At 43.7% G+C, this 26,714-nt stretch overlaps 1 protein-coding gene across 1 annotated transcript; it reads left to right on the top strand.

The window, feature by feature from the left end:
- The first annotated feature begins 996 nt into the window (after nucleotides 1–996).
- On the top strand, nucleotides 997–25,891 carry LOC137658376 (uncharacterized). The gene is made up of 5 exons (XM_068393049.1): nucleotides 997–1,069; nucleotides 3,156–3,449; nucleotides 4,443–4,643; nucleotides 14,487–14,587; nucleotides 24,778–25,891. The coding sequence occupies exons 2-5, from the start codon at nucleotides 3,185–3,187 to the stop codon at nucleotides 25,186–25,188; spliced, it is 978 nt and encodes a 325-aa protein (XP_068249150.1). The 5' UTR covers nucleotides 997–1,069; nucleotides 3,156–3,184; the 3' UTR covers nucleotides 25,189–25,891.
- Nucleotides 25,892–26,714: the final 823 nt, after the last annotated feature.

Below are 26,714 nucleotides of genomic sequence, written 5' to 3'. Positions count from 1 at the left end.
AATACTGTTTTATTATTATTATTATTATTATTATTATTATTACTATCCAAGCTACAACCCTAATTGGAAAAGCAAGATGCTATAAGCCCAGGGGCTCCAATAGGGAAAAATAGCCCAGTGAGGAAAGGAAATAAGGAAATAAATAACTGAAGAGAACAAATTAACAATAAATCATTCTAAAAAAAGTAACAACGTCATAACAGATATGTCATATACAAACTACTAACAACGTCAAAAACAAATATGTCATATATAAACTATAAAAAGACTCATGTCCGCCTGGTCAACAAAAAAGCATTTGCTCCAACTTTGAACTTTTGAAGTTCTACTGATTCAACAACCCGATTAGGAAGATCATTCCACAACTTGGTATATTACAATGAGCATTTAGTGCTTACTCTTTCTTACTTTACATTATCTTTTTACTTTGCCGTTTGCTTATCTATTTCCAATAGATGGCAGTGACGTATTGAAGAGGTACATTGAAATTTGGATCCTCTTGTTACTATGCTAGATATATGAGAACAATACTCTACAGTGTAAGGTATCTATAATGAAAAAACAACGGGAATGTATTGGTGAATTTTATATTCATTGATATTTAAGAAACAACATTTGAGATAGACAAAAGTAATTACACAATATCTTTAAGTTTTTTTAGTTAATTATCCAGGGACACCTCAACTTAAAAGCTCCAGATGAATTAAAAGAATTGAATTATATCTAAGTTTTTTAGTTAATTATCTAGGGCCTCCTCAACTTAAAAGCTCCAGATGAATTAAAAGAATTGAATTAAAACTACAGCGGAAAGATATGCAAAATTAAGCGAACTCTACTGTGGAAAAAAAACAAGAGAGGAATAAATATCTTGTCATAAGAAATTAGTGCAATGTACTAATGAAACCATATGCTATTGTTTTATTTAAACAATGAGGAGGATATTCAAATATATGAATATAATTTGAAAATTGGGAAAAGCCAGAAAACGAACATTGAAAAAAAGGAACACCTGACGGGGTTGCCGTTACAAAGGATGCAACCTAACAAAATACTCTATTGGTTTTGACTGGTATGGAATTCATTCTTTATTTGAATAATATCTATTTCACTTCCTGTATCTTTTAAGAATCCTTTCGTAATATATGATTGTGCCATTAGATTGTTCAGCTTATATTCTACTGCCTTTTTTGTTTTATTAATTTTTACCTGGATAGGTGTTCATACTCAACTTTTGTAGTATCTGAAGACCCAATCAGGAATGGTATACACATTTTTACAAATCCTAATTTGGTTATATAAATTTTGCTCCATTCATAGATATTCAGGTGTGCTTTGTGAAGGGACAGGGTGTCCTAAATCCTTCTAGGTAAATTGCTTTGTCACAGTTGTCCTACGTTGGGTTAAGGGAGAATTCTTTTTTTTTGGGGGGGGGGGGAAGCCATCGATGTTGGCTATTAATGGAACACGGGTAACGACTTACTATTTTTTTTATTGTATACATTGACAAATTGCACATTCAAGCTTTATCAATATTGAGCTTAATAAAACTTTGGAGCCTTTATATATCCGCGGCAAGTTCCTCTAACGTGCAGTAAATATGGGCACTAACTAACCTAAACTCCCCCCCCCCCTAACCTAACTTACAAGATGTGTCCTTACCCATCAGGAGTGGGGTAACGCCCTCCTGCGACTCCCCTTACACTGCGGGGTTGTTAGTCAGCCGTCATCATACGTACAGGTGGCCGCTATCATACATAAACCTCTAAACTTCTTTTGTCAGTTGATAAGCCAATTGTGGCTTGCATTGGTATGCATATTTTACTGTAGTGCCACTTTCCAATTATTGCGTCGGGACAAATGACAAATTTGGGAGTAAATTATATTTTCCCTAGCATACAAACTTGTAGCTCTTTAATCACAGTGGCCCGCCAGCACCAACCCCCCTAAGTCCTGGGTGAATTTAATAAAAAGTGACGGTTAGTCACCAGTGCTGGTGGGAGCGGTGGGTAAACACACCCCCATGACCCCTGCTAACTAGCCGTGGGCAGTTAAACCCTGGTTAACTTCAGTTTCAACTATTTTTCAGCTTCACCGAAATAACAACGCTATGTTAAAGAGGTACGGGTTTGTATGCTAGGGAAATTACAAATTGCTCCCAAATTTGTCATGTTTACAAAGTGAACATGTGAAGAGAATACAAGAGCCTGTTGGAGACTGGGGGAAACACTTTTGTTACTGCTCACTACGCTATCTAGTAGCGGCGTCTCAAACTCGTACCTCAAAATTTTCCTTGCGTAACAAAGCAAAATAACAACTGAGTGACCAGTTGTATCTGAGAAAACTTGTACCGTACTTTAATTCACTTGTAGGACAAGGTATTGCTGTACTGTACTTTGCCAGGTCTACTACACAGAGGATTCCTGTTCAAGTACAACCCTTTAAATAGCTAGGGCCGTGAAACTTCCTGGTTCTTCTGGGAACTCTTACTCTTTTAGCGTTCAAGATGCACTAGTTTCAAGTTCCCAGGTTAAGTTTCCATCCAATTGAAAGAGGGGATTTCCTCCCACCTAGGGATGATTCTCCTATGGTAAAGGCCATTGGTTTGTATTCATGTAGGAAGATATCACAAATTTTTAAAGTCATTTACTCATACTTGCCTGTCATTACCAGTCACTGAGGAAGTCCCAGGCTTCCATCTAAGTGAGTTGTCAGTGAGACGGGGGATGTTGGCAGCTGCCTCCCTGCTATCAACTGTTAACTAACAGTCAGTTGTTTACACCTCATTATAATTTTAACTGCTGTGACAATGGTTTGTATAGTTAGAAAAGATACAAAGTACTTTAAAAATTTCTGATTTTTCGTATCCATATAAACCTGAGACTTTTAAAAGTTACACTGTTCACCTGATCAACCCAAAGATCTAGGTCAAAGTTCAAATTGAAGGTACTGCTACCTGTCAGGTGGGAGGGGTTTACCTGTCACCCAGCTGTTTACTTCATTAAAAGGTTAAAGGCCGTCCCAGCTTTGCTAAAGTTACACTCCTATTAAAGTGCTAAGGTTTATAGTGTTATAAAAAATACAAATTGTTACATTTTTGGAAATTTGTAAATTTCTGATCCTTTTAATTTGTAATTTTTTCTTCCTTATCTTTGTAGAATACAATCAAGATAAATCATTGAAGAAGATGGCTCAAAGTGGTGAAAAATATTTCAAGTGCCCAATATGCTGGAAGGAGTTTTTCAAAGCTCATACCATGAAAATACACTTACGTGTTCATACTGGAGAGAAGCCTTTTCAGTGCAATTATTGTCCGAAGGCTTTTACAACCAGCGGGAATCTAAGTGATCATCTCAGGGTTCACAGTACAGCTCGTATGTTTAGGTGCAAGCTCTGTGGTGCAAAGTTTAAACGCAATGCAACCCTGAAGAGACACTATGAGGTGCATGCAAGTAAGTTCTATACCTGGTTTCTCTAATTATCTCCATTGTTTACTGTACCATACATTGTTATCTCTTTCTTATGCTTGATAATGGAATACCGTATGTTGCTGCATAAGCTGCAAGAAACTTTACAGAGTTAAGCTAATAATGTACTTTTTTAATACAGTACAGTAGGAGCCAAATCATAGCTAGAGTATTGCCTGTACAAATGCTCATCCTTTAGCTTTTAACGAGATAGAATTAGTAGATGGCAGGTGGAAGGTAGACCTTGCCCACTCACCTGGTAGAATAGCCTTCACTTTGACTTTGGTTGCAGTTCAGTATAGTAATCCCTTGGCTATTGGGGGTGTTCTGTTCCTGGAGTCCTTGCTATAGCTGAAAAAATACTAAATAGATACAAGAAATCTACAGTACCTAGTATATATTTTTCATAATAATAAACATTTATTTAGCCCCAAATCCCAAAAACATGCCAAAATGTTTACCATTTTATATTGAGCCTTTTCTTGTGGGAGTGAAATTACTGTTATGTTTATGTAATTCGTGCAAACATCTTGGATGAAAATGGATTAAAATGGTGTTCAAGTTTTTCCCAAATGGAAGATGCCAGTAGTTATAATTTTTAATGGGACCATGACATAAATTTTCATTTTATCTTACATTTTTCTACCCTAGAATTTGGAAAAAAAGGATTTGTTAGAATTTATCTCTAATAAGTATAAATATTTTTTTGTGCTGTAGCTTGACAAAGTGGTAGACATTTATTATCTACATAGTTAGAGAAAATAGACAAACGTGAGATATAGGCAGTTACACTCCATTTATCTTTATTACATGCAGTATAACGTCAGATAAACCGTTGCAAAATGATATAAATTTGTGTAGCCAAAAATGTTTATGCACTAGTAAAAGCTGTGTTAAATTTATGACAGCTGATTATTATACTGTAGTTATTTTTGGGGGGATTTTTTAGTTTTTAATTATCTTAAATTCTTACGTCAGGGTACAATCAAGAGAAGAATTTACCTGAGAATACGGATTCTGTAATTGTTGGTGATTCGGAAGACTTATTGCATACGGAAATTGTAAATCAGCCAGTTTACTTTTCAAGATTTGATAGAAGCTCAGAGATTATTGTCACCGACCAAGGAGAAGAAACCGTGCAAACCGAAATAGTTCATCACCCGAGTCATGTCCAGTTTGGTAAGTAAGAAAGCTTGTCATAAAGAACTTGAAATATGTAAAGGCATGTTATAAAGTTGCTGTATTTGAAGTTGACTTCTATTTAGTAAAGTACCGTACAGTAGTTTGTTTCTACGTGTATACAAACCTTCAAACAAGGCATGCTATAAAATTACAATAATGTATTTGAAGATGACTTCTATTTAGTAAAAGTACAGTAATTTGTTTCTTCATATATACAAACCTTCCATCCTTTGAAATAGGGAATATCTTCAGCAAAGAAGGAACAGCCCTTGAAATTGTTAACGAGGTTGTTAATGACTGGTGGTGATTGCGATTGAGTGGCTTCGTCCGTTCTCTTGTCTAAGACTCTAAAGTCACAATGAGTACAGTAGTATAGTACTGTTGCATCCTGTTAAAGCTGTTTATTCTTTTTATCATACTCAATTTTATCTTAAATGATAAGCCTAACAGGAATTCATATTTGGGTAAAAGGATGGACACTCATCGGTTTGTTTAAACCAGCAATATATACATATTCACCCTGCACTTTTTTTTATATGATTATTCACAATTATCCCAATATGTCCAGTGTAGATCCTGGCCTCCCATTAAGGGCGGGTGTAATCTTTTTAGGAGCATGAAGGCTAAGTCTTCTCCTGCATCTTTCTTGCCAAAGCCTAAGACAATTTCATAGAGACTGTTTAGTTCTCCTCATCCAGTTTTCTGATTGCTGAAGCTCCTGGATTAGTCCAGGGGAGTGTGCTTCAGGGGCAGGGAGAACTCAGATATAAGTTTTTTCAGGGTTGCTGGTGTGTGAGTTGATTGCCTCGCTCTTACATGCAGATCACCAATGATGAGTTTAACCTAAGGATGGCTTTCCCTTCCTTAGGCTTTCCATGTAGGCCCTCAATGTCATTTTTGAGGGAGCTGGTAGCCAAGGCTACTTTGCCCTCAGTGTTCTCAGTGCCAGTGTCAGTGACCCCAGTACCAGTGACCCAGGTGGAGATCCCCACAGTAAATCCTAAGCCATAGAGAGCAGCTAAGAGTTTGGTAAGAAAGCTTCCTCCCCTGTGGATTATAAGGGCTGAATCCGGAAGGGCGTAAGAAGTCTCCGAGGCCAGGAAAACCTTTGAGTGTTACCTTTTTGGGACTATTATTTACCGATAGAGTTTTCTTCAGATCCTCCTAGCCTTGCAGACAGAGGCGAAAGGAATGTTGGTGAATAATGAGTTTGAAATCTTGTGAGACAAGTCTCTGGGCCTTTGCAGTCACCCCATCCTGGTTGAAAAGTCAACTGCTGGCTAGAGACCAGTCATCAATCTCTCTCCTCTGAAGAAGTTTGTCTTACAAACACAAACAAGGTTCTGGAACTGTGCAGTCTGTGCTATCTCCCATCAGAGAGGGAGACTTAATGCTTTCAGTGGACCTGAATGATGCTTACTTTCATGTACCTTTGCATCAGTACTCTCAAAAGTATCTCTTGTTTCTGCCTCTATGGTATGTTATACCAGTTCAAGACAGTGCTTTAGACTGTGTATGGCTCCCCAGGTGTTCACCCTGGTAGCCAGTTGGGCCTACTCACAAGGGATACATCTATTGATGTATTTTGACGATTGGCTGATCCTGGCCTCCTCAGAGAGGCAGTTGCTACACAATTGAGATCGAGATTGAATTCTCGCGCTTTGCGCCATGATATTGGTATCGTTGCAATGGGGATTTCCAACGCACCAAGCACTGAGCATCTCTAATTAAAGGATGATTGTTTGTAATTTTGTGTAGAACAAATCCAAATTTTAAGATTAATTTGTATTTTTCAATATTAAACTTACCCGATAATCATGTAGCTGTCAACTCCGTTGCCCGACAGAATTCTATGGAGGGATACGCCAGCTATCACAATACTAGAAGGGGGTGTACTTACCAGCGCCACCTGTGGCCAGGTACTCAAGTACTTCTTGTTGACACCTCCTCAATTATTCCTCTGTCGTGCTTCCGGCAAGACGTTCTGGGATACGCTTATGATCTTCGAGTTTGTTCACGGCTAATTGGTGAAGTATTCTCTCAGATTTCGGCTGTCGCATTACTGGAAACCTTTTTATATTAGCTAGATAGCTTTTATATAGTCCTGATTAACGGTTAACGATCTTTTGCTTGATTTTGGAAACCCCTTTGGCTAACTCTTTGGATTCAAGATGTCTGACATTTCGCAAGCCCCCTCCCATAGACGATGTAGGTCTTGCAATAGGCGTATTCCGAAGGCCTCGGTAGATCCTCACACCGCTTGTTCTGACTGTAGGGACAGGCCCTGTCAGTTAGAAAATCGATGTGAGGAATGCGCCGGACTTTCGGAACTGGAATTTGTCCGTCTTTTAAAATATTCATCTAAGTTAGAGAGAGGTAGAGTTAGGAGGAGTTCTTCTCACTCTTCAATGTTTTCCTCACCTCATGATCCCCTACCTTTTCCTACCCCTGTAGTGGCTACCCCCGAACCTACTGTTTGCCCTCCGCCTGATATGTCTGTTGTTTTGCGTGCTATTCAGGCCTTAGGCGATAAAGTAGAGTCAGTGGTAAGTGACCATAAGTCTCTGATGGCCGAAGTTAAGGAACTTAAGGTCAAGAGTGCAGTGGGTGGAGTTAGTGCCAGTGCTGTGACGAGTGCTAGTGTCAGTGCAGTGCCAAGTGCTAGTGTCAGTGCCAGTGTGGTGCGTGAGGATTCTTCTGTGCGAGCCAGTCATCCTCCCAGTCCGGGACCTCTTGCAAGCTCCCATGCCCAGGGGAGAAGCAATGTCGAAGGGCATAAGGGTTCGGCAGGCCTTGTTAGGCGCACAGAAGTTTCCTCGGTGGTTGCGGGCGTGTCTTCCAAAGACCGTCACTCCCACCCGCAGACGATTGAGCCCGTCTTTTTCTCGTCCGCTGATCATCTGTCAGGGAAGAAACGTTGGTCTCAGGTCTCGAGACCACTTAAACGCAGAGTCCAGTCCGCGAGTGCTCAGCCAGGTTGCAGTCATTGGCTCAGCTCTGACTCGCCGCAGTCATCTGTCGACTGTACTCCGCCCAAGAGGAGTAAGGTTCTGCCACAACAGAGCTCGACTGTCGACCCTAAGTGGACTCTACTACAGTCCATGCAAGCACAGCTTTCGGACTTGATGCGTGAGTGTCGGGCTGAGAGTGTTGCTCCTCCGCCTCCGCCTACACTCCCTCCGCCTGCGCTCGCTCCGCCTGCGCTTGCTCCGCCTGATCGCAGTACCACCTGCCAGGCGTACGATGTTGAGCCACGGTCTGAGTTTGCTGTTCCCACTGGTGTTCAGCCTCCGCCTTCTTTAAGGCAACCTTTGCTATGGGATCAGGAGGATTATACCTCTCTTCCTCCGCCTCCCTTTGCTGCTCCACCAGTGGTGCAACTCTTGGCTGAGGTACAACAACCTCTCCCGTACATGAGTCAGTCTCCTCAGCTCTCGCTGCAGCGAGCTCAACCATCCACAAGGCAAGCTCCACTACACCTTGGCCTTGCGCCTCAGGAGCCTCAGCTTGCGAGACATTTACCTTGTTCTGCGCAGCCTCAACCTCATCACGCTCCGCTCTCACCACAGGAACAGGAACTTGCTACTCCGCTTCCACCAACCGCTCAGCAAGCGCAATCCTTGGGTTCAACCGCTCATGCTAGGAGTCAGCCTCCTCCACCCATGCGCCTTCCTTCTGCTTCGTCTGCTATTCAGCCTTTGCAGTCTAAGCCTCAGGTTCTCCCTCAACAGTTACTTGTAGAGGAAACCACTTCTATTGTTCCTACTCGTTCTGACTCTGCTGTTCAGCATTCTTGTCCGATACCTTCGCTACACTCTGGTGATGAGGCGTCTGATGATGAGGAGGCACACCTGGATCCCTCATCAGACGTGGATGAATCCAAGCTTTCTCCACAGTCTATTGATTTTCGTAAGGTCTTGGCTCTACTTATGGAGGTTTACCCAGACCACTTTGTCTCTGCTATTCCCCGCTCTCCGCCATCTGAGTTTTCGCTGGGCGTACAACAAGCTAAGTCCACCTATACTAAGCTAGTCCTAGCTAGGTCCTCTAAGAGGGCATTAAGGATCTTAGGGGAGTGGCTGCAGTCTAAGCAACACCTTGGCAAGACTTCTTTCATGTTCCCTCCAACGAAGCTCACTTCGAAAGCGAGCGTTTGGTATGCCACAGGAGAAGCACCAGGCTTGGGAGTACCTGCCTCTGCCCAGGCTGACTTCTCAAGTCTGGTAGACTCGCCTCGGAGAACTGCAATGAGGCGCTCTAAGGTTTGTTGGACCTTCTCAGACCTGGATCACTTACTGAAAGGAATGTTTAGAGCATTTGAAATGTTCAACTTTCTAGACTGGTGCCTGGGGGCCCTCAGCAAGAAGACCTCTCCTGCGGACAAAGATTCTGCCATGCTATTAATGTCCTGCATGGATAAGGCCATTAGGGATGGATCGGGTGAGCTTGCGTCGATGTTTGTATCAGGGGTTTTGAAGAAAAGGGAACAACTGTGTACCTTCCTTTCCGCCAGCATTACACCTTGCCAACGGTCACAACTCCTTTTTGCTCCGCTCTCGAAGTTCCTCTTCCCCGAAGAGCTGGTTAAGGACTTGTCTGCTGCCCTGATACAAAAGGATACACACGATCTTGTAGCCTCATCGGCTCGTAAGTCTAAGGTTGCTACCTCAGTCCCCAAGACTTATCGCTCCCCAGTGGCTGATACCCCTGCTACGAGGTTCATACCGCCCTTTCGTGGTAGAGCCCCCAGCCGAGGAAGCTCCCGTCCAGACTCTCACAGGAGCAAGTCTAGGAAAGGATCCAGGACATCTAAAGGAAAAAACTGACTCTCCGCATCTCCAGACAGCAGTAGGAGCCAGACTCAAGATCTTCTGGCGAGCCTGGGAGAAGAGAGGTGCAGACGCCCAGTCTGTCAGTTGGCTGAGGAACGGTTACAGGATTCCATTCTGCCTCAAACCACCTCTGACCACATCGCCCATCAACCTCTCTCCCAACTACAAAGAAGAGGACAAGAGGCTAGCATTGCACCAGGAGGTGTCGCTACTTGTGCAGAAGAAGGCAGTGGTTATAGTCCGGGACCATCAATCCCCGGGCTTCTACAACCGTCTCTTTCTTGTGGCCAAGAAGACAGGAGGTTGGAGACCGGTGCTGGACGTCAGCGCTCTCAACGAGTATGTCACCAAGCAGACGTTCACGATGGAGACGACGAAGTCGGTCTTAGCAGCGGTCAGACAGGAGGACTGGATGGTCTCGTTGGACTTGAAAGATGCATACTTTCACGTTCCTATTCATCCAGACTCCCAACCTTTCCTGAGATTCGTTTTTGGAAAGGTTGTCTACCAATTCCAAGCCCTGTGTTTTGGCCTAAGCACAGCTCCTATGGTCTTTACTCATCTGATGAGGAATATAGCAAAATTCCTACACTTGTCGAACATCAGAGCCTCCCTCTACTTAGACGACTGGCTGTTGAGAGCCTCCACGAGTCGTCGTTGTCTGGAGAATCTCAATTGGACTTTAGACTTAATCAGAGACCTAGGTCTATTAGTCAACATAGAGAAGTCTCAACTCATTCCCTCCCAATCCATTGTGTACCTGGGAATGGAGATTCGGAGTCAGGATTTTCGGGCTTTTCCATCGGCCCCCAGGATAAGCCAGGCCCTAGAGTGCATCATGAGCATGCTGAAGAGGAGCAGTTGCTCAGTGAGACAGTGGATGAGTCTCACAGGGACCCTCTCATCACTGGCCCTGTTTGTCGAGCTAGGGAGACTCCACCTCCGCCCTCTTCAATTCCATATTGCAGCTCATTGGGACAAGGGTTCGACTCTCGAAGCAGTCTCTATCCCTATCAACCAAGAGATGAAGACCACTCTCCTGTGGTGGAAGCACAACCTCCTTCTCAGGGAGGGTCTTTCGTTGGCCATTCAGACCCCCAATCTTCATCTCTTCTCAGATGCATCGGACTCGGGCTGGGGTGCTACCTTGGACGGACGGGAATGCTCGGGAACGTGGAACGAGGAACAAGGATTACTCCACATCAACTGCAAGGAGCTGCTAGCAGTTCATCTAGCCCTGTTGAACTTCAAGTCCCTCCTGCTAGGCAAAGTGGTGGAGGTGAACTCAGACAATACCACAGCCTTGGCTTACATCTCCAAGCAAGGAGGGACCCATTCGAGGAGCCTATACGAGATCGCAAGGGACCTCCTCATTTGGTCAAGAGGTCTAAACCTCACTCTGGTCACGAGGTTCATTCAGGGCGATATGAACGTCTCAGCAGATCGCCTAAGCAGAAGGAATCAGGTCATTCCCACGGAATGGACCCTCCACAAGAGTGTGTGCAACAGACTTTGGACCTTGTGGGGTCAACCTACCATAGATCTGTTTGCCACCTCCATAACCAAGAGACTTCCGCTGTACTGTTCCCCTGTTCCAGACCCTGCAGCAGTTCATGTGGATGCTTTTCTACTGAACTGGTCCCATCTCGACCTGTACGCATTCCCACCGTTCAAGATAATAAACAAAGTTCTGCAGAAATTCGTCTCGCACGAAGGGACACGGCTGACGCTGGTTGCTCCCCTTTGGCCTGCAAGAGAAGGGTTCACAGAGGTACTTCAATGGCTAGTCGACTTCCCCAGGACTCTACCTCTAAGAGTGGACCTTCTACGTCAACCTCACGTAGACAGGTTGCACCCAAACCTCCACGCTCTTCGGCTGACTGCCTTCAGACTGTCGAAAGATTCGCTAGAGCTAGAGGCTTTTCGAAGGAGGCAGCCAGTGCGATTGCCAGAGCAAGAAGGGTTTCCACTCGTAGAGTCTACCAGTCTAAGTGGGAGGTCTTCCGAAGCTGGTGTAGAGCCAATTCAATATCCTCTACCAATACCTCTGTGACCCAAATAGCTGACTTCCTTCTACATCTTAGGAATGAGAGATCCCTTTCAGCACCTACGATTAAAGGATATAGGAGTATGTTGGCTTCAGTTCTCCGCCACAGAGGTTTGGACCTGTCTTCCAACAAGGACCTTCAAGACATTCTTAAGTCTTTTGAGACGTCTAAAGAACGTCGTCTTTCCACTCCAGGCTGGAATCTAGACGTAGTCTTAAGGTTCCTTATGTCATCTAGGTTCGAACCTCTCCAGTCAGCTTCCTTCAAGGACCTTACCCTCAAGACTCTTTTTCTCGTCTGCCTTGCAACAGCTAAGAGAGTCAGTGAGGTTCATGCCTTCAGCAAGAACATTGGTTTCACAACCGAATCTGCAACATGTTCTTTTCAGCTTGGATTCCTAGCAAAGAACGAGCTTCCTTCACGTCCTTGGCCTAGATCGTTTGAAATACCGAGCCTCTCCAACATGGTAGGTAACGAACTAGAGAGAGTTCTTTGCCCTGTCAGAGCTCTCAAATATTATCTTAAGAGGTCTAAACCTATTCGAGGACAGTCAGAAGCTTTATGGTGTGCCATCAAGAAACCTTCGAGGCCCATGTCCAAGAATGGGCTTTCGTATTATATAAGGCTTCTGATCAGAGAAGCACATTCTCACTTAAAGGAGGAAGACCTTGCATTGCTGAAGGTAAGGACCCACGAAGTAAGAGCCGTAGCTACTTCGATGGCCTTTAATAAAAACCGTTCTCTGCAGAGCATAATGGATGCAACCTATTGGAGGAGCAAGTCAGTGTTTGCATCATTTTATCTGAAAGATGTCCAGTCTCTTTACGAGAACTGCTACACCCTGGGACCATTCGTAGCAGCGAGTGCAGTAGTAGGTGAGGGCTCAGCCACTACATTCCCTTAATCCCATAACCTTTTTTAACCTTTCTCTTGGATGCTTTTATTGTTGTTTTTATGGTTGTTACGGTAGGCTAAGAAGCCTTCCGCATCCTTTTGATTTGGCGGGTGGTCTATTCATTCTTGAGAAGCGCCTGGGTTAAAGGTTTGGTAGAGGTCCTTTAGTAGGGGTTGCAACCCCGTGTACTTTGGCACCTTTGGGTTGATTCAGCCTCCAAGAGGAACGCTGCGCTCAGTAAGGAAGACGAACTATAAAAAAGAGGCAGAGTAACGGTTCTATTCGACTTCCTTACCAGGTACTTATTATTTCATTGTTATTTGAGATAACTGTTATATGAAATATGGGATACTTAGCTATCCTTTAATCTTGTACACTGATTTTCACCCACCTCCCTGGGTGTGAATCAGCTACATGATTATCGGGTAAGTTTAATATTGAAAAATGTTATTTTTATTAGTAAAATAAATTTTTGAATATACTTACCCGATAATCATGATTTAATCGACCCTCCCTTCCTCCCCAGAGAGAACCAGTGGACCGAGGAATAATTGAGGAGGTGTCAACAAGAAGTACTTGAGTACCTGGCCACAGGTGGCGCTGGTAAGTACACCCCCTTCTAGTATTGTGATAGCTGGCGTATCCCTCCATAGAATTCTGTCGGGCAACGGAGTTGACAGCTACATGATTATCGGGTAAGTATATTCAAAAATTTATTTTACTAATAAAAATAACATTTTTCCTAGTTATAGAAACTCGTTCTTTAAGCTAAGTTCCCTCCTCAACTACTCTCAGTCCTGGGCCAAAAAGTCAAAAGTGAGCTAATCCACCTGGTAAGGGGACCGAGGCTTCTTGACCACTCCCTCTACCAGTTGTTTACCCCTTGTTAAACAATTCTAACAACCCTTTCCAGCTTGTGCTGAAACAGTCTCCCTGTTAAGGGTCTGGTTTTTTAGCTAGGAGAAATACAAATTACTTAAAAATTTGTGATATTACTTTTAAAATTCATTACATTATAAACAATTACATTATTCTTTGTAAATATACAGTAGTGTTCATTTTAATCTTATATTCCTTGATCCAGGAAAGTTGCTCCCTGTATGTTCTTCAGAAAATCGAGGTCAAAGAGTTTACGTTGACTGCTTTTATGTTTGTCTTTCTATATCTATCTATTTACCAAGGCCCTTTCCCCAGTTTTGGGGGGTAGCCGATATAAAAAAAAAGGAACAAAAGGGGACTTTTTCTCTCTTCGCTCCTCCCAACCTGATGAGGGATTCAGCTGAGTTTGGCTGGTACTTCTAGGGTGCCACAGCCCACCCTACTCAGTTCTTCTTCTTCTTTGTCTACATCTTTTCCCACTTCTATGTGGGGTCAATGTTTCTGGTCAGCTTTCTCCATCTGCCTCTGTCCCACACCTCATCACCGGCTAATCCCTTTGATCGAAGGTCTTCCTTGACACTGTCCACCCACCTTTGCTTTGAGTTCACCCTCCCCCGTTATCCACCACAAATGAAGTTTCATATGGTGAATTCCCTACTTAAGTGGTCACCAAGGCAACCGTAGGAAGCAGCAGGGCCTACCGGAACTTCGTCACAATCGCTCGCCATTCATTCCTATTTTTAGCACGCACTCTTGCCTCTCCCACATCTATCCTCCTATCACCCAGAGCTTTCTTCACTCCATCCATCCACGCAAACCTTGGCCTTCCTCTTTGTACTTCTCCCATCAACTCTTGCATTTATTACCTTCTTCAGCAGACAGCCACTTTCCATTCTCTCTACATGGCCAAACCACCTCAACACATTCATATCCACTCTAGTTGCTTAATCATTTCTTACAACCATTTTCACCCTCACTACTGTACTTTGGTTTGTGATCCATGTTTTTCTAATGTCAGTTATGTACACTGTACGTGAACATGTGTAAGAGACTTTTTATAGAATGCGTTACTTTCGTTAGAAATAAAAATTATGTGGTGATTTAATAAATTACCAAAATCAAATTTTCATGTTTTTACTATAATATTTTGTTTTTCATCAATATTTATTTTCTATAATATTTTCAGATGATATACAAGGCCAGCAGTCTCCTACAATAGAGTTGTTTTTTCCACCTGTTCCTGGGAAAGATGAGCAAGAAAATGTAGTTCTACACCCCATTGGAATTGTAAGTAATGTGTGGGGGATTTATCTGTTAAGTACACCTCTCTGAAATGAAATGATGGAATACTTTAGCCAAAGGTAATAACAATGATTGTATCTTAGCAACAGTTTACTCAACTGTTAAAAATTTTTTGCTGAAGTGAAAGTCATATGTTCATTGCTAGCATATACCAGAATGTTACATAAACTGAATAACAACCAAACTCTTTCAGACTGTCTGTGGTGCTCTTAAGTCACTTGTGTGTAACAGGAGACAATTTGCAACAGGTGTTAATAAGTCACCTAGTAGCGCTGAAGAACAAATCTAGCTTCATGACTTGAATCCACAAGCAAAGGGTTTCTGTTTCACAGATTCTTTGCTATTAGACAAGCACTTGGGCATCCGATGACATGATAGAGTTTCACATAAGATCCATTCCAACTAGAGGAATGCTGTAGCATGCTTAATCACCGAGTCCATGGAATAGGATCAATTAAGTGGAAGAAAGACATTTTACTGTATATTTCAGGTATCACAAGCAAAGGACCTGTTTGCCCCCTAGTTCATCTAGAATTCCAGTCCTACAACTTTTTCCAGTAAGCTTCTCTTCCTTTCCAGGGAAGTCAGCAGGATTCAAGTCACCTTCCAAGACACCAGTTCCTCTAGATACCTTAGCCTCTCCGGCCACTTTCCTGGTTTACTGATTACTCAATAGTCTGTGGAGGATTTTGGTCCTGAGGTAGTTACTCAACAAGCTGTGTTGCAAACCTAGCTCCCTCATGGGACAAGTAGCATCTCATCTTAGTGGTTGCAACATAAGTTTAGGAGAAGAGGTCGAATATTTGGCAGTCACTCTGTTATATGCTGGATCAGATCCTGGCAGGAGGGGCCTCACAGTCGAGTAACTTATCTTTACAGACAGGTCTGTATTGAAGTATCGTCCTCTCAGGAAAAGGAGAGGGTAGATGAAATATATGCAACCCATTTTCCATAATGACCATATATTCAGACACCAGTGTGTGGATCAGCAGGAGAAATGCAACTGCATCAACCTTTTGGAAGAGATTCGTACATTGTCAGAACGTTTGAGAAACCACTTGGTAATGTTGATGAACAACAACACAACAGTACTAGCTTTCGTCAAAAAGCAAGGAGGCACTGTTTCTGTATCCTTTTCTCAGTCAGCGAATAATATGTGTGTGGAGTTTTCAGCCTGATACATCACAGGAAGCCTACTCCTTTCCCCCTTTCATTCTGATTCATTGTCCAATCAACTGAGTGCTGACCTGACCATACTAGGTCTCAGATGAACCTGGTTCCTCCCAGATGGGCACAAACCAGGTGATATCCTAATCTGTTAGCATCTTTAGTGCAGATTTCAGACTTACATGTCAACCTACTCCAAGAAACACCTCTCATTTACAACTGCGGAAGGGTACTGCTCTGCCCTGAACCTTGTCTTCTAACTGGAGAGCAAGAACATCTCTTTGTGGGAGTTGTCTATGTTTGTGAAGAGCTTTGAGTAGTTTTACCCACCGTGGGACATGAGGCCCATGGAGACCTTCGCCATCTCCTCACTTCATGAAGCATCTGATGGTAATGAAGAGGAGATACTTTTGTATCCCATGAGGGTTCTGTGGGCCTGTATGAAGAGTACTCAACATCTCAGGCTTAAGTGTCATCATCTCATGCTTAGCCCTGGCAGAGCCAAGATGTGTCAAGAACTGTCTCTCTCTGGCTTTGTGGGACGATTAGGGGCTTATGCTTCGACCTCTGTGGAGATTGACTTACCAGTTTGAGCAAGAGCTCAGGAATTTTCAATATTAATCTTACCCGATAATCATGTAGCTGTCAACTCTGTTGCCGACAGAAATCTACGGTCGGGATACGCCAGCGATCGCTATACAGGTGGGGGTGAACACCACAGCGCCATCTGTGGTCAGGTACTCCAGTACTTCTTGTCAACACCACCTCAATTTTTCCTCTGTCGTGCCTCCGGCTAGACCTACATGGATACGCTGTTGATTCTGGAGTTATTGCTCACGATTTGGTGATGTATTTGCTCTAGAGTTTAGCCTTCGCTATTCAGGAAGCTTTATCATTAGCTTAGCAAGTTTTTGGAATTAATTTGATTTAATTTTTTATTTAATTTTGGTGACGAAGAGAGTATGAACTCTCTCTCACTTTTAATGGCCGACCCTTCCCTTAGTCGGAAGTGTTGGTGTCGAAGAGAGTATAGACTCTCTTTCTTAATTTTGCTTAACAAAAGTTATAGATTTATTTTATATCTCTCCGCCTTTTATAGGCCTCTTCGATTAACTTCCTTTTATTATAAACTTATTAAAATTAATTTTTATATTTGTTTATATTCGACCTTTCCTAATAGTAGGCGGTCTTTTCTTGGAACCGAAGTTAATTAACATTGAGCCCGTCATTTCGTTTTTACCTGTTAACATATTATGCTATTTTAATGTTTTTGAAAGAATTTCTTTGATAGTCTCGTACTGTTTTCAAAGTTGAACTAACGTTTTGTTTTGTCTCTGCAGTTGTTGACGTTCAGAACGTTCAACTTGCGCTCTATCGTTACGATAGAGAGAGAGTATTCACGGTGTCACGTTGCAGTAAGAGTAGAACGATTCTAGCGTTTTGTTCATTCTTTCTTAGCTTAAATGGTTTTAATTCTAATAAAGGAACTTTTTATTTGGGAAATCTTTCAGTTTTTTTCCTTTAACAATAATATGTTTTAACGATATATATAATTGGGCTCATCTCTCAGGTTCTAAGTCAAGAGAGAGAGAGAGAGAGAGAGATAGAGACGGAGGGAGAGAGAGGAGGATAAACGTTTCGTTCAAGCGGGTAACGTTGTTATCGTTTTTGCTCTTCTCCCTAGTCTCTTTAGGGGAAGAAGGTAAACGTTTCTAGAGTTTTATTCTTGTTCTCAGGCTTTATGCGGTGAGAGATTTTAAACGTAGTTTATTTGATCTAGTGTTTAGTCTCTTTTCCAGCCACTGAATTATTTATCTTTCATTATGTTTTTCTGTTACATTGTAATACTGTTTTCGCAATTAACTTTTAATGAAGGATAGAATTGCGTGTTTCAGGTACAAACCACTTAAAGTTTCGAGTTCAGTGAAATAAGTGCAAACAGAAAATCAAAAGTGATAAAGTGATAAGCGCAAAGTGTTACAGTGTTGCGTTCGAGGGTTCGTCTGTTCGTGCCAGTTGTTCGCCTAGTCTGGGACCTCTTACAAGCTCCCAAGCCCAGGGGAGAAGTAACGTCGAAGGACTTATGGGTTCATCAGGCCTTGATCGACGAACAGACGTTTCCCTCCGTGGTTTCGGGTGTATCTACACACGTTGCCGACGTGATCACCCCACCCACACAAAGACGAGAGAGCCCTTTTATTCCTCGTCTGCGGAAGAGGTTTCTCGCAGAAACCATGGACCAAATCTTGCAGCTTTTAAGTGCAAGTCGGTCCCTTCCGCGCAAGTCCAACTTCTAGGTGGTGCCATTAGCACTGGGTCAGTTCGGACTTGCTGCAGTACGACAACTGCACACCTCCCAGAGAGGCAAGGTGGTATCGCAACAGGCAGTAACTCCGTCTGTTGCCGCACCAGCTGTTTTAGACCCTCAGTCTCAACGGACAGTAGCTCCGTTTGTTGTTGTCTTTCTTAAACTCTAGTGGTCTATGCTGCAGACAATGCAGTCTCAGCTTGCGGTGTTGATGCAGGAGTTTCAGGCAGAGAAGGTTAGCACACCTCCTCCTGCGAGCGCTCCTCCACCTCTGCGCAGTCCACCCTGCCAGACGTATGATGTTGAGGCTCCTCCTGCCTCCATGCGTGAGCTGCCGCATTGGGAGTTGCCAGGTACCAGCGCTATGCAGCAACCTCCACTTTCCTTGAGGCAGGAGCCTCATGCTATGCGGCAACCGCCTCAACTCTTGAGGCAATCGCCTCAACTCTTGAGGCAAGAACCTCAACTCTTGAGGCAAGAGCCTCAACTCTTGAGGCAAGAACCTCAACTCTTGAGGCAAGAGCCTCAACTCTTGAGGCAAGAACCTCAACTCTTGAGGCAAGAGCCTCAACTCTTGAGGCAAGAACCTCAACTCTTGAGGCAAGAACCTCAACTCTTGAGGCAAGAACCTCAACTCTTGAGGCAAGAGCCTCAACTCTTGAGGCTAGAACCTCAACTCTTGAGGCAAGAACCTCAACTCTTGAGGCAAGAACCTCAACTCTTGAGGCAAGAACCTCAACTCTTGAGGCAAGAACCTCAACTCTTGAGGCAAGAGCCTCAACTCTTGAGGCAAGAGCCTCTCTCTGCGCAGCCACCTCCTCAACCCTTGAGGCAGACGCAACTCTTGAGGCAGGAACCTCATGCTATGAGGCAGCCGCCTCAACGCATGCAGCAACCGCATTCTTCACAGCATGAGCCTCTCTCTGCGCAGCTACCTCCTCAACCCTTGAGGCAGACGCAACTCTTGAGGCAGGAACCTCACAGGAGCCTCATGCTATGCGGCATCCTCCTCAAACCATGAGGCAGGAGCCTCATGCTATGCGGCATCCTCCTCAACCCATGAGGCAGGAGCCTCATGCTATGCGGCAACCTCCTCTACCCATGAGGCAGCCTCATGCTATGCGGCATCCTCCTCAACCCATGAGGCAGGAGCCTCATGCTATGCGGCATCCTCCTCAACCCATGAGGCAGGAGTCTCATGCTATGAGGAGCCTCATGCTATGAGGAGCCTCATGCTATGCGGCATCCTCCTCAAACCATGAGGCAGGAGCCTCATGCTATGCGGCAACCGCCTCAACCCATGAGGCAGGAGCCTCATACTATGCGGCATCCTCCTCAACGCATGCGGCATGAGCCTCATCCCTTGCAGCATGAGCCTCATCCATGCAGCATGAGCCTCATACCATGCAGCATGAGCCTCATACCATGCAGCATGAGCCTCATCCCATGCAGCATGAGCCTCATCCCATGCAGCATGAGCCTCATCCCATGCAGCATAAGCCGCACGCCATGCAACATGCTCTGCTTACCTTACAGCATGCTCTACATACAGCATGCTCTGCATACAGCATGCTCTGCATACCTTACCGCATGCTCCTCAGTCACACTTCTTTGGTTGTTGCCAACTCACTAGACTGTCAAGCAGTTTCATAACGTTGCCTTCTAGTCTGCTGCTTTTGCACCAGTGAAAACCTCACTGAGAGAACTTAGCTTTTCTCGGATATGGTTCCTGTAGATGAGAAAGTGCTATTCTCCCTCCTTCTGATATTCCCTTGAGGACTCTGTCATTTGGAGAGGAGCCTTTAGCTGCTTAGCCTCCTATGGACTTTTATTTAAGCATAACATGCTTCCAGGGAGGGTAATGGTTCCACTTCAGTCGCTAACCCCGTCTGTTACCACACCTGCTCCCATAGACCTTGAGCTTTGTTGCTAGACATGCAGTCCAAGCTTAGTCCTTGTTAGAGGATTTTTTGTTTACGGAGTCAGTGTGTCACTGGGAAGACGTTCAACAACCAGCAGAAGTGACTTGTTGTGACGCAGTGCGGCAACCTCAGCAACCCGATAAGGAGTTGTCTGTACGACCCAGACAGTCTAGACAGCTTCGGGTTGTCGCTGTACTTCCTCGCTTCCCCATGGTTGACAGTTCACAGACTGTGCAGCAGTACCATGATCTTGTGTCCGGCTCCGTCAGACGACTAGCTTTTAAGAGCTCCCACAAGTCGTCGCTGTCTGGAGATTCTCAGATGGACTATGGATCTGACCAAGGAACTGGGCCTCCTGGTCAATTTTGAGGAGTCCCAGCTCGTCCCATCCCAGACCATTGTCTACCTGGGTATGGATCTTCAGAGTCGAGCTTTTCGGGCTTTTCCGTTGGCCCCAAGGATCTACTAAGCCCTAGATTGCATCCAGAGCATGCTGAGAAGGAACCGATGCTCAGTCAGGTAGTGGATGAGTCTAACAGCGACACTTTCATCGCTGGCCCTGTTCATCGAGTTAGGGAGACGCCACCTCCGCCCCCTTCAGTATCATCTAGCGGCTCACTGGATAAAGGACATGACGCTAGAGACGATCTCAGTTCCTGTTTCCGAAGAGAGGAGGTCTACTCTCACGTGGTGAAAGAACAGCTTTCTTCTCAAGGAAGTCTACCTTTGGCTGTTCAGAAACCCGACCGCCGTCTCTTCTCTGACGCATCAGACACGGGCTGGGGTGCGACTTTGGACGGACAGGAATGCTCGGGAACATGGAATCAGGAGCTAAGGACACTTCACATCTATTGCAAGGAGCTGTTGGAGGTTCATCTGGCCTTGATAAACTTCAAGTCCCTCCAGCTTAACAAGGTGGTGGAGGTGGACTCTGACAACACCACAGCCTTGGCTTACATCTCCAAGCAGGGAGGGACTCATTCGTGGAAGTTGTTCTAGATCGCAAGGGACCTCCTCATCTGGTTATAAGATCGAAAGCTCACGCTGGTAACGAGGTTCATTCAGGGCGATATGAATGTCATGGCAGGTCGCCTTAGCCGGAAGGGTCAGGTCATCCCCACAGAGTGGACCCTTCACAAGAATGTTTGCAGCAGACTTTGGGCCCTGTGGGGTCAGCCAACCATAGATCTGTTCGCTACCTCGATAACCTAGAGGCTCCCGTTGTATTGTTCTCCGATTCCAGACCCAGCAGCAGTTCACGTGGATGCTTTTCTGCTGGATTGGTCCCATCTCGACCTGTATGCATTCCCGCCGTTTAAGATTGTCAACAGGGTACTTCAGAAGTTCGCCTCTCGCAAAGGGACACGGCTGACGTTGGTTGGCTCCGCTCTGGCCCGCGAGAGAATGGTTCATAGAGGTACTGCAATGGCTGGTCGACATTCCCAGGACTCTTCCTCTAGGAGTGGACCTTCTACGTCTACCTCACGTAAAGAAGGTACATCCAAACCTCCACGCTCTTCGTCTGACTGCCTTCAGACTTTCGAAAGACTCTCAAGAGCTAGGGGCTTTTCGAAGGAGGCAGCCAGAGCGATTGCCAGAGCAAGGAGGACATCCACTCTCAGAGTCTATCAGTCTAAAGGGGAAGTCTTCCGAAGCTGGTACAAGGCCAATGCAGTTTCCTCATCCAGTACCACTGTAACCCAGATTGCTGACTTCCTGTTACATCTAAGGAACGTAAGATCCCTTTCAGCTCCTACGATTAAGGGTTACAGAAGTATGTTGGCAGCGGTTTTCCGCCACAGAGGCTTGGATCTTTCCACCAACAAAGATCTACAGGACCTCTCTAGGTCTTTTGAGACCTCAAAGGAACGTCGGTTGTCCACTCCAGGCTGGAATCTAGACGTGGTCCTAAGGTTCCTTATGTCATCAAGATTTGAACCTCTCCAATCAGCCTCTTTTAAGGACCTCACATTAAAAACTCTTTTCCTCGTGTGCTTGTCAACAGCTAAAAGAGTAAGTGAGATCCACGCCTTCAGCAGGAACATAGTTTTCACATCTGAAACGGCTACATGTTCCTTGCAGCTCGGTTTTTTGCTAAAACGAGCTTCCTTCACGTCCTTGGCCTAAGTCGTTCGAGATCCCAAGCCTGTCCAACTTGGTGGGGGACGAACTGGAGAGAGTACTTTGCCCAGTTAGAGCTCTTAGGTACTATCTAAAAAGGTCATAACCTTTACGAGGACAATCAGAAGCCTTATGGTGTGCTATCAAGAAGCCTTCTCTTCCAAGGTCTAAGAACTCAGTTTCTTACCTATTCAGGCTCCTGATTAGGGAAGCACATTCTCTTCTGAAGGAAGAAGACCTTGCTTTGCTGAAGGTAAGGACACATGAAGTGAGAGCTGTGGCTACTTCAGTGGCCCTCAAACAGAACCGTTCTCTGCAGTGTTATGGATGCAACCTATTGGAGAAGCAAGTCAGTGTTCGCATCATTCTATCTCAAAGATGTCCAGTCTCTTTACGAGAACTGCTACACCCTGGGACCATTCGTAGCAACGAATGCAGTAGTAGGCGGGGGCTCAGCCACTACATTCCCATAATCCCATAACCTTTTTAACCTTTCTCTTGAATACTTTTTATGGGTTGTACGGTCGGCTAAGAAGCCTTCCACATCCTTGTTGATTTGGCGGGTGGTCAATTCTTTCTTGAGAAGCGCCGAGGTTAAAGGTTGTGATGAGGTCCTTTAGTATGGGTTGCAGCCCTTTATACTTCAGCACCTAAGAGTCGTTCAGCATCCTAAGAGGACCGCTACGCTCAGTAAGGAAGACGTACTTAATAAAGGCAGAGTAATGGTTCAAGTCGTCTTCCTTACCAGGTACTTATTTATTTTATGTTATTTTTGAATAACTAATAAAATAAAATACGGGATACTTAGCTTCTTTGTTAACATGTATGCTGGTCTCCACCCACCACCCTGGGTGTGAATCAGCTACATGATTATCGGGTAAGATTAATATTGAAAAATGTTATTTTCATTAGTAAAATAAATTTTTGAATATACTTACCCGATAATCATGATTTAATTGACCCACCCTTCCTCCCCATAGAGAACCAGTGGACCGAGGAAAAAATTGAGGTGGTGTTGACAAGAAGTACTGGAGTACCTGACCACAGATGGCGCTGTGGTGTTCACCCCCACCTGTATAGCGATCGCTGGCGTATCCCGACCGTAGATTTCTGTCGGCAACAGAGTTGACAGCTACATGATTATCGGGTAAGTATATTCAAAAATTTATTTTACTAATGAAAATAACATGTTAGGGATATTGATCCTACTTTCAATTCTGATGAATCCTGCAGTTGGACAGATGATGAAGGAGCTTGTAAGTGCTAAACACCCTTCACAGCCTTCTATTCAAAGGAGAATACCCACAAGTCCTTCAACCCTTTTGTTGTTGGTCTGGTGTGTGGTGGGGGCTCAGTTAGTTGTATAGCCGGTCAGCCCCCACACAGGACAGGAACCATGTTGTCTATGGTAATGTGTCAGATGTAAGTTTGAAGGAAGGGTAGCATGACCAGTTCTTTTTTTTTTTCTTCCCCTCACTTGGGGATGAAGTATTCATATCATTACTCACTGGATCTGATATTGGTGCTGGTAAACTACATTTCTTATCATACTGGACTGTAAGAACTAATTTTTCCCTATCCTCCCTTTATGAAGAGTAGGATGATGGGAAAAAATACCTACCAGTTGCCCATGTTGTACCAGGTAAAATTCCTTCATAGACAGACCTCTAGGTATATAACCAAGTACTGGCCAGGCCATGTCAGCCTACTCATCCCTATCTCCTCCTCTCCTGTACAGAGCCAGGGAGACTCCAAGGAAGAAAAAAGAAAAACTATTTTTAGTTCTAGGGGGACTTCCTACTCACCATTAAGTGAGTCGCCCTATTTTAAAGGATGAAATGTTTCTATATGTGGGAACAAGTTTTGTAAGCAATTTTTATTATTCCTGGTTATGAAGTATATGAAGCTTCATTGTGGTGGATAACAGGGGGAAGATAGGCTGTGGCACCCTAGCAGTACCAACCAAACTCGGCTAATAGCATCTTTCTTTTCCAACTAGGGTTGTAGCTTAGCTAGTAATAATAATAATAATAATAATAATAATAATTCCCTCATCAGGCCAGGAGGAACGAAGAGAAGAAAAATCCCCCCCCTTTTTTTTTTATGTTGGCTAACCCCAAAAATGGGAGAAATGCCATTTTAGATAGATAGATAGATACTATACAAACCTGACTCATTTTAAGTTAAACTTCCTACCTCAGCCATCCCTCTCAGTCCTGAGCCAAAGGTCAAAAGTGACGAGTCTTTGACAGGAGAGTGGGCCGGGCTATTCAGCCATGCCCAACACCTGTAGTTAACAACCTGTTGATGATTTCAATTGCTGCTCCATCATGCTGAAAACATTTCCTCATGTTTTTGTATTTACAAAGATCATGTCAATCTGACAATTTTATCATTTCACATAGTGTTTACAGAGCATGATTTCTCTTACTGTATCTTGGAAGGTGAACTTTTTCTAGATTAAGTAATTGAAATATTTTTTTTTCAAGTGTTTGAGTGCAGTTTTGAGACATAGAAAGAAAGGATGTCTGAGCTTTGACAGTCAAAGCTGTTATATATAGTACTGTATATCCTTTCAATAGTAATATTTATTTATGAATTATCAAAATCCAAATTGTTTAACCAAATAACATGTTTTTTTCTTATCTTTACTTCAGAAAGAAGAGAATCTAGACACCTTTCACGATGCCACAGTCTTAGAACTTACAGAGGAAGTAGAGGACATGGATGGAGTCCAAGTCAAAGTCTACAGTTTTCCATCAAATGACAGTTACATTTCCAGACAATCGATACAGCAAGAGGAAGGCCCTGAAGAGATTAGCCTATCCCATGTGGTCAGTGTTCCAGAGAACAAATTCCCTTGCACTTTCAAGTCTGAAGAGACAACGAAAAATACAGAGGTGTATAACGTTCAGTCAGAAACTGGTCATGCCCAGTCAGATTTAGCTAAGAGGTATGGTTCACATATAACTAAAATGCTGAAACTAATTCAACCTAAAGAAATGCAAGTTGACTTAATAAAAGAATTAAATCAAACAATACATGCATTCCTTTTAGAAAATCGTTGATATGAAGCGATTTGTATTTAATGGGAAATTGGTAATGCAAAGATTATGCACATATGTATAATTTGCTCATTTGTAGTGTTGTGTAATGATGGCAGGGCAGTAATGAATTCTCTAGGGAAAACAATTTCATTAAAACACCAATAAAATTCCAGTTATTAATAATGTAATGTGATACTAAAATATAGAGGGTTGGGCATGAATATAAAGAGAGTTCTGTATGAGAAAGTGATTGTACCAACTGTGATGTATGGATCAGAGTTGTGGGGAATGAAAGTGACGGAGAAACAGAAATTAAATGTGTTTGAGATGAAGTGTCTAAGGAGTATGGCTGGTGTATCTCGAGTAGATAGGGTTAGGAACGAAGTGGTGAAGGTGAGAATGGGTGTAAGAAATGAGATAGTAACCGGAGTAGATATGAATATGTTGAGGTGGTTTGGCCATGTTGAGAGAATGGAAAATGGCTGTCTGCTAAAGAAGGGGATGAATGCAAGAGTTGATGGGAGAAGTACAAGAGCAAGGCCAAGGTTTGGATGGATGGATGGAGTGAAGAGGGCTCTGGGTGATAGGAGGATAGATATGAGAGAGGCAAGAGTGCGTGCTAGAAATAGGAATGAATGGCGAGCGATTGTGACGCAGTTCCGGTAGGCCCTGCTGCTTCCTCAGGTGCCGTAGATGACTGCGGAGGTAGCAGAAGTAGGGGATTCAGCGTTATGAAGCTTCATCTGTGGTGGATAACGGGGGAGGGTGGGGAGTGGCACCCTAGCAGTACCAGCCGAACTCAGTTGAGTCCCTCATCAGGCTGGGAGGAACGTAGAGAGGAGAGGTCCCCTTTTTTTTGTTTCTTTTGTTTGATGTCGGCTACCCCCCAAAACTGGGGGAAGTGCCTTGGTATATGTATGTATGTACTATCTTTTATCATTGTGATCTTGTAATATTGTCTTATGTCTTAAGCATTCAACATAGAAATACATGTGTTTTATAACAAAAATAATGCCCATAGTAGAGAGGCTGGTAAGGTCTTATGCTGAAGGCTGTTATTTTTTTTATCTAAGAGTACTAGCTTGAATCAAGTCCTTCGTATCTATCTCATTGCAATACCAATTGAGTCAGAATTTTCTCATCAGTCAAGTGGAATTTTTCTTTTGGTGTCAGCTTTTAGTTATTCTGGTTTATAGAGTATACGTCTTGCATATTTGCTAATATGAATCGAATTCTTTTCCAATATAATGGTGTGATAGAATATCTACTCCTATATGCAACTTTTGATTGTAGAATTATGCCTGTCATGTAAGGTTATCAATTAAAGTCATCATCATGAACGTATTACGGCAGCTCATGTCTTTACAGAGTTAGACGTGAAATAAAGTTGTCATTCTCTACTGTAATGTACTCTGTCCTCCTGAGCTCCAGTCAGGACTTGGTCCCCATGTATCACTTTTACCATAATTTTTATGGCCCTCTTATTAATCTTTGTCCAGCAACTATGTTACTTACTGTTTTTCTGACTAACATTTTCTCTTCATTAT

Source organism: Palaemon carinicauda, chromosome 19, assembly GCF_036898095.1.
Source record: "Palaemon carinicauda isolate YSFRI2023 chromosome 19, ASM3689809v2, whole genome shotgun sequence".
NCBI classification, from domain to species: domain Eukaryota; kingdom Metazoa; phylum Arthropoda; class Malacostraca; order Decapoda; family Palaemonidae; genus Palaemon; species Palaemon carinicauda.
This window is presented reverse-complemented; position numbering and strand designations above follow the sequence as displayed.

Bases quoted from the DNA above. Each gene is read 5' to 3' on its own strand.
- LOC137658376 (XM_068393049.1), top strand. From the start codon at position 3,185: ATGGCTCAAAGTGGTGAAAAATATTTCAAGTGCCCAATATGCTGGAAG. The intron at 4,644-14,486 runs GTAAGTAAGAAA...TAATATTTTCAG, and splicing joins CCCGAGTCATGTCCAGTTTG to ATGATATACAAGGCCAGCAG. The intron at 14,588-24,777 runs GTAAGTAATGTG...TCTTTACTTCAG, and splicing joins TTCTACACCCCATTGGAATT to AAAGAAGAGAATCTAGACAC.